Genomic DNA, 11,392 nt, shown 5'->3' with positions numbered 1-11,392 from the left:
TTTTGTAAAAACTGTTTTTAATTTTGTATAAAATAAAGGTGGTCCATGCCCAGGGGGGCTGTAGGAAATCCAAGCAGACCAGCTGGGGTGGGGGGACGTAGCCTACCTCAGGGGACTGTGAAGGGGGGACTGTCTGTCCTCAAAAGGGGCTGAGAAGGCCCGTCAGGGGCCAAGGTCCCACAGAGAGGCCTGGGATGCCCCCCCAACCTGAGGGGCAGAGACTAGGCAGTGGGGAGCCCCCATCATGCCCCAGAGGTGGCCACAGGCTGAAGGAGTGGCCTGAGGCACCGCAGCCTGCAACCCCCAGGGCTGCAGTCCACTAACTTTTTACAGAATAAAAGGAACATGGGGATGGGGGAAAAAGCACCAGGTCAGGCAGGGCCCGAGGGCCCCAGATCCCAGAAGGGCCAGAACTCCGGATGCCAGCACCACCCTAGCAGCCCCCACAGCTCCTGGCACAGGAGGCCGCCACGGATTGGCACAGGCCGCTGCTGGCCATCACGCCACATTTGGAGAACTTGTCCCGACACAGGTCAGCTATTAGGGGCAGGAAGGAGGGGGGTCAGGGTGGAGCTGGGAGATTAGAACCGCTGTCCCTCCCCCAACTCTGGTGATAGGAGTGTTTTGAGGATGAAACAGCTCACCTCCCCTCAGGGAGGGGAGCTCAGGGTGTCCTGGAAGTGGGCCTGGTGGATAATACGTGTTGAATAAACATCAGGTGGGTGACTAGGTAGCCAGATAATGAAGTGGACCTGGGGGTAGGGGAGGTCTTGGGGAGGAGGCCTTCCTACCTCGGAGGAGCTCCTCGTGGGCACACACTGTACGGACACAGATCTCCTTGTTAACGACGTACACACGGCGGAGGCTGCAGGGACAGGGCACGGGAGGTCTCAGCCCCACTTCCACCCAACCCCACTGGGATAGCCCAGACAGAACCCGGCATTGGAGTCCAGGAGTGGAGGTCCCTGGCCCAGGCTCAACCACAGAACTGAGCTCAACTTCAGGACTCACTATCTTTCCTCCAACTCCCACCTTGGCTGGCCAGAGCTGTCCCGTGTGCCCTCTAGCCCCCCAAACTCCGGAGTCTTCCCGACAGCTGCCCACCTGTGCTCACCTGTAGAAGCAGACCTCGTTGATACACTGTTTGCACGGCTTGTGTATGGAGTAGAGGCGGGTGCACGGGTACTGTTCCTCACGGCAGTCTGGTGACAGGTGGGGTCAGACTAGGAGCCCAGAGTTGGGGGGCAGCCCCCAGCCTCACCCACCTGAGGCTGGCTCGCAGGGCCTAGTCCCCCCTGTACCCTCAGGCCCTGTGCAGACACCCATACCTACCCATGCCCACGTAGACACGTGCAGCACTGTCAGACTTACCAGGGCTGTAATATTCATGTATCAACTCACAACCACACTTACTATAGAAGCCTAAGTTCAACAGAAATTCCCACCCACCCATGCATCATCACAAAAGCCCATACCAACTTCCAAGCAGATCTGCCCACGCTCACAGAAGCCCACATAGGAACACACACACCAACCCACACGAGGGTAAGCACACGGATTCTCTCGCACACACACACCTTGTTCTTTCAAGCTGTCAGCTGGGGCAGCCGGAGGGGCACCGCTCAGCCAGCCTGCGCTCCCTGGCCCTTCCTCGCCTCCACATGGGCACCACCCAGTCTCTCTGGCTGACAGGAAGTCCCCAGCACACTCCCTGCCCCTCCCAGTAACTGTGAGGACAGGGGCCTTCCTAGGCTGCCAATTTAGCCTCCAGTCAGGCACGCTGGGGAGTGGTGGGACCTCCTGGAGCTGCCTAGGGGGGCCTGGGGATGCCAGCCTACAGCAGTCATACTGCCCACATTACTGCCAACAGCCCACATGGGCAAGGGACAAAGACCTCCAGCCCACCAGCACCGCCCCCTACTCCACCCCAACTTCAGGCCGTGCCTCCATTTCTCTGGCTGTCAAGAAAGCCCTTACCAAGAGGCCCAGGCTCTGTGGGCTCCGCCTCCGCATTTTCTGGTTCTGGTGTCGAGACAGAGGTAGGCAGACATCACTGGGAGGGGTATCTTCAGGGCAAGGGGAGTCACCTCTCCCAGCCCTGGCAGACCCCCACTCCCAGGGTGGACAGAGTGGGGAGGGGTGAGGCAGGAGCTGGGGCAGGGGTGGGAGCAGGGTCTGGCGCCTACCTGGGGTTGGGGCTGGGATGACTTCCTGTTGGACTTGCTGCTGGGACTGGAACTGGAACTGTTCCTCGGAGGGCCGAGGAGTCACCTCTGCAGCCAGGGGAGGATAAGGGGGTCTACTCCCTCTACCCCTCCCAGGGGCTCTCCCCACCCCAGCTGCCCGCCTACCCCCAGCCGTTACCTTGATAATCATAGTAGTCTGGGTTGTCTGCAAACAAAGATGAAAGTGGAATTGGTGGGAGTCAGGCTACTCCCCTAGCCCCAGGGGCAAACGAGGTCCCCGCTGAGCCAGGGACCAACCCCCAGAGTTCCCATCAGCCTGTCCAGTGCGGTCCCTGGCTGAGCCATGCACATCTGAGCAGCCAGGCCTCCGTGACCCGGCAGGGCTGGGGGTGGAAGGCCCTTACCGATCTGGTCGCTATAGTGGGTGTACTGGACGTGGTCAGGGAACGGCGGCAGCGGGTCCAGGTCGTACTGGCCCTGAGCCAGCAAGCCTGCTGTGGGGAGGCAAAGCATGTGGGATACCCCACGGGGAGGGGCAACGGGGGCCTGAGGCGCTTCTGGGGAGGTGAGGCGGGGGTCACAAGGGCAGGTCTGTAAGAACCTAGGACCCTACAAGCAGATTCCTAGAGGATCCAAACTCTTCTTCGATGGTAAAGACGCTTCCCCACCCTGGTCGTGGTCACCTCCCTGACCTCATCCTGCCCCTTCCTGTTGCTGGCCTCCTGGCTGTTCCTGGGACTCCACATGCTCCTGCCTCCCTCAGAGCCTTTGCACCTGATGCTCCCTGGGCCTGTGAGGCCTGCTCAGCTGCTTCAGGTCTTCCCTGGAATTTCAGCCTCACGAGAGGCCGCCCCACCCCCAGCCCACCGGCCCTCCTGCTGATTTCCGTCCAGCACTCAGCACATGCTGGCGTTTCTCACATCTGCTTGTTTCCTGTTTGTCCTCCTTCCCTGGACTGGCCGCATGATGAGGAGCAACGATGTGTCTGCCTGGTTCATCGCTGAATCCCCAGGGCCTAGCCCAGCACTTGGCACGTTGTAGGGACTCAACACATCACAGCTGAATGAATGAATCTTGGCCCTGCTAGGACTTTTGTGGTCCTCATTGATTCTCCTCATTTGGCCAGTACGGACCCCCCCAAGGTCGAGACTGTATAGAGCTGAAGGGCCCTGAATGGATCTAGAACCCAAGCGTCCGGACTCCCTGCCTTGGGTGCCCCTGCACCTCCACCTGCACATCGGCTCCCAGAGGGGCGTTGTGCCTTGTGCCACGGAGTCCTTGTGCCTGGGACATGCCCTCCAGAGCCCTGCCTGCCTGCTGCTGTGGAGGGCTGGGGGAAGGGCCGGGAGCTGCCTCCAGATGCTGCCAGTGTTGGCCGGTCCAGTCTGTGGTCCAAGCAGGCAGGAGGCCCTGGGAGCTGGGGAGCTGAGTTCTGGCCATAAGTCATGACAAAGGCTCACTGCTAATCCCCCCTACTAACCCTACTCTCCACCCCCACATAAGGGGAGCTACCCTCTGCCCCAGGAGCCACTTACCAGGCAGGAATAGCAGGAAGAGGTAGGCAGCTCTCATGGCAACGAAGAGGCAGGCCGGAGTGGTGTCAGAGAGGACAGCTGGGGAAAGACCGGTGGGAGGTCTACCCAGGGCTGCACCCAGGACAGCAGAGCTGACCTTTGATCCCCTGATTTCACCCTGGAGAAGGTGGCACCCAGAAGCCAGGCATGGGAGGGCTGGAGTGGAGGGACATCCCAGTCCCTGCTGGTCCGCCCAGGTGTTCAGGTCACAAGGAACAAGGCCTCCAACCCAGCTCCAGGGCTGATCCTGACAAGCACACCCCGTGTCATGTGTGTACTAGACACAGTCAGGGAAGGGTGGACCCTGCCCTGCTCACTAAGGGGACATTCCTAACGTGCTCCCAGCCCGGGCCATTCTGTCCTCACCCACACCCATGCTCAGCCCTCTGGCCCAGTGCCTCCCCGGGTGTCCAAGGCACTGACTGCATGAATCGCTGAACCAGGCCCATCCTTGGGACCCCAGCCGTGGCCAACCGGCATCACCGCCTGGACTCGGCAGCTTCTGCCAAGCCCACCACCTGCTCCCAATTAGCCCCTGGGCCCTGAGCATCCTGCTCAGCAGAAAACCACATACACATGGGCCTGCCGGGCCCCCACAGCGGCCAGGCCGGGCAGGGCTCCCAGCGCCCAGAAGACTCCTCTCCTGCCAGGCCTCCAGGCCTGGAAAGACCTGGCTGTGTTCATCACAGGCTCACGAGACCTGGGCTATTTGCAGCAGCAGGAAACACTAGAGTGAAGTCTGAGGGGACTCCTCTGGATTCCAGAACGGCAGCACTGAAGGGGCCGTGACATCACCCGGCCTGGGGGTTCCGCACCCCCTGACATTGTAGGCAAGTATGTGTGTCATTTGGAAGGAGAGGGCACCGGGTCATGGCTTTCATTAGGATCCTGACATTCAAGAGCCCAGCCTCCAGTCCTGGCCACTCGGTGGGACTTGGGGAAGCCTCCGGTTCCCCACGTCCAGCCCCAGCTCCGTGGAGGGCCACCTCAGGTCCCTCAGCCTTCTGTAGGGAGGGCTGCGAGGGTGGGGTCCATTCTCCAGGAGGGCCCCTCCCGGCTGCATCCCAGGAAGTCTTTCCAGAAAGCTAGCTGGAAACCCCAACTTTGCTCTATTTTCCCCACTGGGAATCCAGGGGGAGGGGAGGGAAAGGGGAGAAAGCATGGGGTCTTTCCCTCCTTCCTCTGAATCCTGAGGCCTCCCTGACACCCGGCCCTCTCATGCGTTTTGGGCACCTCACTGAGGTGGATTGGGAGCGGGGAGACGAGGCTCAGGACCAAGCTGCCCCAGAGGTGAGGGATAGCTGACTCCCCACACCCCATTCTGAAAACCCTTGACCTCCTCATGGAAGGAGGATGAAAAGACCCCAGAGCCTTCGTCGCCCCTCTCCCCACCGTCGCCCCTCTTCCCATCGTCGCCCGTCGCCCCTCTCCCCATCGTCGTCCCTCTCCCCATCGCTGTCCCTCTCCCCATCGGTCAGGCCGGTCGGAGCCCCCGCTGCTCAGCAGAAGGCGCTGAATTGGGGCATGAGGGGCTGCAAGGTGTTGGGGGATGCCTGTTGGTCCCCTGCGTGGAGTCTTCTTCCCTAGGACTGGCCCCCAAACCCAGGCTTACTAGGGGAGGGAGGCCCACGGGCTAGCGGGTAGACAGGAAAGAGGGAAGTCAGTGTGGAGTTCATGGGCTCCTCCCAGGGGACCACATCTCCAAGCACTTCTAGACCAAGGGGTTTTGGGGCGTGCGGGAGGCCAGGACCTGCCCGGGAGGCTGCCCCACCCCCACCTCTGGCCTCTTCCACAGCTGCGGCCTCCCCCAACCCCGACTCCCCTGCGTCCTGGGAGGAGGGGGACAGGGGGCCCCGACGCTGGCTCAGACCTCAGACGGAGGGCTCTGCCCGCTCCAGAGCCAAGCTAGCGGGGAGGGGTCCCGGCGGGGGGAACCCAGATGCTGCAGCGCCGCACAGCTGGGAACAGTCAGCTTCCGCGCGCCCTCGCGCTCCCGTCTCTGATCTCTCTTTGTCTCTCTGCGTCTCTGTCTCGGCCATTCCCACCGGGGCCCCCCACCCCACCCGCCACATTCCAACCTCCCTGGGAGAACAAAAGATGTCCCATCCCCCGACGCCCCCACCTCTGGCTCCCCCCAAACTCGGGCTCCCCGCCCTTCCCAATTCACGTTTTCTCTGCAGAGCAACCCCAAACTTTCCAGGTGCCCCCCTGGCGTCCGCTCTGAAGGCGCTGGGTTCAGGACCTCCGCGGTCGCCCCAGGATCGGGGACCCGGAGAGCCTGGCACCCCCGTCCCCGCGCCGCGGGACCCGCCGACGCCCCTGACCGCCCCCCGGGGCCCCCAAGCGCCAGGCCCGCGCCTACCTGTCCGGGTCACTCCGCCGCCCGCTCCGAGTCCGCCCGCCGGAGCCGCCCCTTGGCCCGCTCCGAGTCCCCCTCCGGGCCCCCGACGGGGCTGGCGCCCGCCCTCCAGCCCCAGAGCCTCTGGGTCCTAACGCGAGCGGCCCGCACAGACCGCCACGCCGTGCCCTCGGGGTTCCATCTCCTCGGGGGTGTCCCCGGGGGAGAGGCGCCCGGAGCCGTCCTCACGTCCGTGCAAAGCTTCCTCCTTCTCACAGCTGCTCCTCACTCGACGTCGACGGGGTGAGGGGGGTGAGGTGGGTGAGGTGAGCAAGGGTGGGTGTGTAGCCCATTTCACAGAGGAGAAAACCAAGCTTCCCAAAGTGACTCACCATAGGCCCCTCAGCCAGAAAGTAAGCCTCGCTCGCACTCTGCCTTCTCCCAGCTTACAGGACACCCTCCTGCCTTGGTTTTCCTTCTGCCTCTCCAGCTGAGCCTGCTGCCTTTCCCAGGCCCGCACCATCTCCTCCTACACTGCTGAGCTCTGGGCCATGGCTGGCTTCCACAACCAGCCGTTCTTTCTTTCCTTTTCTAGAGACAAGGTCTTGCTGTGTTGCCCATGCTCGTCTCGAACTTCTGGCCTCGAAATTTTGGCCTCAAGAGTTCCTCCTGTCTCATCCTCCTGGGTTGCTGGGATTACAGGCAAGATTCCCTGACCCAGGTCATAACCAGCACTTTTTTCAGCCCTGACCCTATCTGTGTGTCCCACAAATGTCCCCAAGGTGCATCAACTTCAACAAGCATCCAAGTCCAAATTCACAACCTCCTAGCTCTCCCCAAGACCTGGCCTTCAAGACCTGGCCTTCCAGGGTTCCCAGTACTCCATTGGCCCCCCAGCCTTCCATTACCCAGGCTTCCTCCCCTACCCTTAGCCCTGCATCTAATCCAGTACCCACCTGTGAATGCTACTAAAAATTTCTTTTGTGACTCTGTCCACTGCTCCCTCCCTGGCCTAAGCCACTGTGAGACCAAGTTGCAATCCCAAGAAACCACATTTGTTCTTTCTGCTTGTCAGAAGCTGACAAAGCCCTGACTCAGTGGCCAGCGGCAGCGTGACGGAAGGATGCCTTGAAGGTGGCAGGCAGGGCAGAACACAGGCTCCCACGCCTCTTGCTTGAATCACTGCATTGTTAGGAAAGGTAAGTTCAATGATCCTGGCTGTGCCTTTTCCTGTACGTAAGATAGCACCTGACAGGACCGATGATTATGCCTCTATAATCTATATAACTAGGTACATCCTGGAACCCAAACTTTGGTGAGATTTGCTCTAGTGTAGCTTCTGAAGACATTTGATGTAACTTTTTTCTTCTTTTTTTTTTTTTTGAGACGGAGTCTTGCTCTGTCACCCAGGCTGGAGTGCAGTGGCCGGATCTCAGCTCACTGCAAGCTCCGCCTCCCGGGTTTACGCCATTCTCCTGCCTCAGCCTCCCGAGTAGCTGGGACTACAGGCGCCCGCCACCTCGCCCGGCTATTTTTTTGCATTTTTTAGTAGAGACGGGGTTTCACTGTGTTAGCCGGGATCGTCTCTCGATCTCCTGACCTCGTGATCCGCCCATCTCGGCCTCCCAAAGTGCTGGGATTACAGGCTTGAGCCACCGCGCCCGGCCTTCTTTTTTTTTTTTTTAATGAAACCGGGTCTCGCTCTATCATCCAGGCTGGAGTGCAGTGGCACCATCACAGCTCACCTCTTGGGCTCAAGTGATCCTTCCACCTCAGCCTCCTAAGTAGCTGGGACTACAGGCAAGAGCCACCATGCTCGGCTAATTTTTTTTTTTTTTTTTTTTTTTTTTGTAGAGAAGGGCTTTTGCCATGTTGCCCAGTCTGGTCTCGAACTCCTGAGCTCAAGCAATCCACCCGCCTCAGCCTCCAAAAGTGCTGGGATTACAGATGTGAGCCACCGTGCCTGACCATAACTTCTGAGTACATGCAGAACCACCTACCTCTGTATCTAAAGTGTGGGCTGAAATGCTGCTTTGGAGCAGTCTGACAGAGACTCTCTGAAACGCTCTCCCAGGGTGCAGTCCTCAGTAAGACTCAATAAAAGTAACTTTAATTTTTTCAGCGGCTGATTTTCTTTTTTTTTTTTTTTTAAATGGAGTTTCACTCTGTTGCCCAGGCTGGAGTGCAGTGGCGTGACCTTGGCTCACTGTAACCGCCACTTCCCAGGTTGAAGGGATTCTCCCACCTCAGCCTCCCAAGTAGCTGGGATTACAGGCGCATGCCACCATGCCAGGCTACTTTTGCATTTTTTTTTTTTTTAAGTAGAGACAGGGTTTCACCATGTTGGCCAGGTTCCTGACCTTAGCTGATCCACCTGCCTTGGGTTCCCAAAGTGCTGGGGTTACAGTCATGAGCCACTGTGCCTGGCCAAAAGGTGGAATTTTATTTTATTTTATTTTTTTGAGACAGGGTCTTGCTGCCTCTCAGGCTGGAGTGCAGTGGCGCGTCCTCGACTCACTGCAACCTCTGCCTCCCAGGTTTGAGTGAGTCTCATGCCTCAGCCTCCGGAGTAGCTGGGACTACAGGCACCCACCACCGTGCCTTTTTTTTTTTTTTTTTTTTTTGTATTTCTAATAGAGATGAGGCTTCACCATGTTGTCCAGGCTTGTCTTGTACTCCTGACCTCAGTTGATCCACCCACTTCGGCCTCCCGAAGTGCTGGAATTACAGGCGTGAGCCACTGGGCCTGGTCAAAAGGCTGATTTCTTCTTTAGTTGACACCACCATCATTTGCCTGGGCTCTGCAATAGCCTCCACTCCGGGCTCTCCCACGTGGGTCCTGCCTCCCTCACCCCTGCAGATCATGGCCGCTTCTACTGAACGCCTTTCACTCAGGTTGGGGGCTCAACTCCCCTGTGGCCTCCAGGACCCCTGCCCTTTATGGCAGCCTGGCTCTGCCTCCTCTTCCTCCTCTAGCCACCGGCCTTTGGGGGCTTTCTCCCAAATCCCTCTCCTTCCCAGACTGGGTCGTTTCTTCCTCCCGAGCTCTGGCTGAGGTCTCCTCCGTGGGGTCACAGATCAAACCCTCCCTTCCTCAGAGGGGCCTTCCCTTTTTCCTTTTTTTGTGCTTTCTAGCTTTACTGCTTGCAGCTCTCTTGTTGGCCTATCTGTGACCATCTGAGCCCTGTCCCTCTTCCCGATGCGACTGTCATCTTGCCCCGTGAAGGCCAGGACTGAGGCCTGTTTTTGCTTATCTTCAGTTTTGCTGATTAGGCTCAGAGCCTGGCTCCGAGCAGCAGTTCAGCAAACATTTGTGGAATGAATGAGTGAACTGTACTCTAAACTCTTCCCAGAGAGACTGGCTGGGAATGCAGATCCTCTGCCTCTGGGGCAGCCTTCAGTCCTGCCCAGGAGCAGGGGGTTCTGCGGGCTGGGAGATGTAGGGGCTGCGGGCTGGGAGGAGATGAGGATGGTCCCTGACTGAGACCCTTGCCGTGTGATCTCTTCACCCCTAGTCATTCCCCCACTTCCCTTAGACTCTGAGTCTCAGGAAGGGACTCAATATGTCCTGCGCCTCCTTCATTCCCCAGGATTGCTTTGTTGAAGAATGACCATGCCCTGTCCCCCAGTGTCTATTGCAATGCCGCAGAGACTTTTGTGACCTGGAGAGAGGTGGGCCCTCAGGCCAGCCCAGCCGTCTGCCTGCCCTTAGACCCCACTGCTGCCAGGAGCAATCCCACTGGCAAAAGAGAGGAAATCGCTCAGTAGAAATGCTGTCCCTTACCCTCGAAAAAAAGAGGGAGGCTGGGCGCGGTGACACACACCTGTAATCTCAGCAGTTTAGGAGACCGAGGCGGGCGGACCGCTTGAGCCCAGGGGTTTGAGACCAGCCTGGACAGCATGGCAAAACCCCATCTCTACAAAAAATACAAAAATTAGCTGGGTGTGGTGGCGCCTGCCTATAGTCCCCGCTACTCAGGAGGTTGAGGTAGGAGGATCACCTGAGCCTGGGGAGGTGGAGGCTGCAGTGAGCCATGATTGCACCACTGCACTCCAGCCTGGGCAACAGAGCAAGACCTTGTCTAAAAAGAAAGAAAGAAAGAAAGAAAAACTGGGAGACTGAGGGGCTAAAGCTGCCAACTCGTGTCCTGGCTCCCAGGTCCTTTCTGCTGCTTCTACCCATTCCCCTGGCTGTTTCTTTGGGCAGGGGAGGGGATGGGGCTGTGGTTGCTGTGCTCCCACTATGTCCTTGGACATGTGCTCCTTCCCTGCCAGGCTTTCATGCTGGATGGTGAACTGCTTGCAGGGTGAGACCATGTTTTTGTCCCGTTTTATTCAGTTTGTTGAGTTAGTCCTGGTGCCTGGCACACACCTGTCCAATAGATTCATGAATAATCGGCTAAGGGTAGAGGAGGTATTTGAACCCAGGCCTCTCTGTGGCTTCCTCTGAAACAGCATCTGCCACCCTGAACCGTTGCTGTGCCCGGAGCAGAGGTCCACCATGATGTGCCTCCTGGCAGGAGTTACATCCTCACACCCACATCCCTTCTCCCCAGCATGATTCAACGTTTTCTCAGCCCCTACTCTGGCAGGCCTGGGGATAGCACCAGGGGTTCCAGGAATGAGGTTGGCCAGGGCTTTTGGAAGGCAGGAAACAGCCAGTCCTTCCTGTTCTCCCCTGCCCAGATGAGCCAGACGGCCAAGCTGCCTCTCTAGAGCAGAGGGGCTTGGCCAGGGGCCCGCTGGTGAGATGAGCTCAGAGGCACCCACCCTTCCCTCAGGGATGATGCACGTGGTTCTGGCTGGGAGATGTGGGCTCTGAGCCTGGATTTCATCTGAGGGAGGAACTGCCCACAAACATGTCCCAGGATGTTGGGGTGGGACGGGGAGGGGGAAAGGTGGGAGAGAGGGAACTGTGCCCTAGCAAATGCCTCCCAGGCAAGCCCACATCTCCTTGTCCTCTAAAGGAGGGTAGGAGGGTTAGGAACATCAAAGCTGGAGTCAAAGCTATCCAGCCCCACTCTGACTACTTGTGCAAACTCTAAGCCCTGGTTTCCTCATCTGTAAAATGGGAATAGTACCCCACTTGTTGGAAGGATGACATGACAACGTGTGTAAAATGCTAAACGGGGCCAAGCGCAGTGGCTCACGCCTGTAATCCCAGCACTTTGGGAGGCCAAGATGGGCAGATCACCTGAGGTCAGGAGTTCGAGACCAGCCTGGTCAACATGAGGAAACCGTCTCTACTAAAAATACAAAATTTAGCCAGGCGTGGTGGCACACACCTGTAATCC

The 11,392-nt window shown here is 58.6% G+C and overlaps 1 protein-coding gene across 4 annotated transcripts; it reads right to left on the bottom strand.

Moving 5' to 3' along the window:
• Nucleotides 1-6,186, bottom strand: MFAP2 (microfibril associated protein 2). Of its 4 annotated transcripts, none has more exons than XM_015442056.4 (9): nucleotides 5,631-6,186; nucleotides 3,722-3,799; nucleotides 2,591-2,680; nucleotides 2,365-2,391; nucleotides 2,187-2,273; nucleotides 1,978-2,022; nucleotides 1,115-1,202; nucleotides 792-865; nucleotides 1-537 (listed from the first exon to the last, which is right to left on the bottom strand). In XM_015442056.4, the coding sequence occupies exons 2-9, from the start codon at nucleotides 3,756-3,758 to the stop codon at nucleotides 434-436; spliced, it is 552 nt and encodes a 183-aa protein (XP_015297542.2). In that variant the 5' UTR covers nucleotides 3,759-3,799; nucleotides 5,631-6,186; the 3' UTR covers nucleotides 1-433. The 4 variants fall into 4 exon arrangements, with proteins under 4 accessions (XP_015297542.2, XP_005544706.2, XP_005544707.2 ...); XM_005544649.5 differs by having other exon boundaries at nucleotides 6,123-6,186; XM_005544650.5 differs by having other exon boundaries at nucleotides 2,591-2,677; nucleotides 6,123-6,186.
• Nucleotides 6,187-11,392: the final 5,206 nt, after the last annotated feature.

This window comes from Macaca fascicularis, chromosome 1 (assembly GCF_037993035.2).
Source record: "Macaca fascicularis isolate 582-1 chromosome 1, T2T-MFA8v1.1".
NCBI lineage: Eukaryota > Metazoa > Chordata > Mammalia > Primates > Cercopithecidae > Macaca > Macaca fascicularis.
This window is presented reverse-complemented; position numbering and strand designations above follow the sequence as displayed.

Bases quoted from the DNA above. Each gene is read 5' to 3' on its own strand.
- MFAP2 (XM_015442056.4), bottom strand. From the start codon at position 3,758: ATGAGAGCTGCCTACCTCTTCCTGCTATTCCTGCCTG. The intron at 2,274-2,364 runs GTAACGGCTGGG...CCCTGGCTGCAG, and splicing joins AGACTACTATGATTATCAAG to AGGTGACTCCTCGGCCCTCC. The intron at 1,203-1,977 runs GTAAGGGCTTTC...ACCTGTCACCAG, and splicing joins CACAGAGCCTGGGCCTCTTG to ACTGCCGTGAGGAACAGTAC.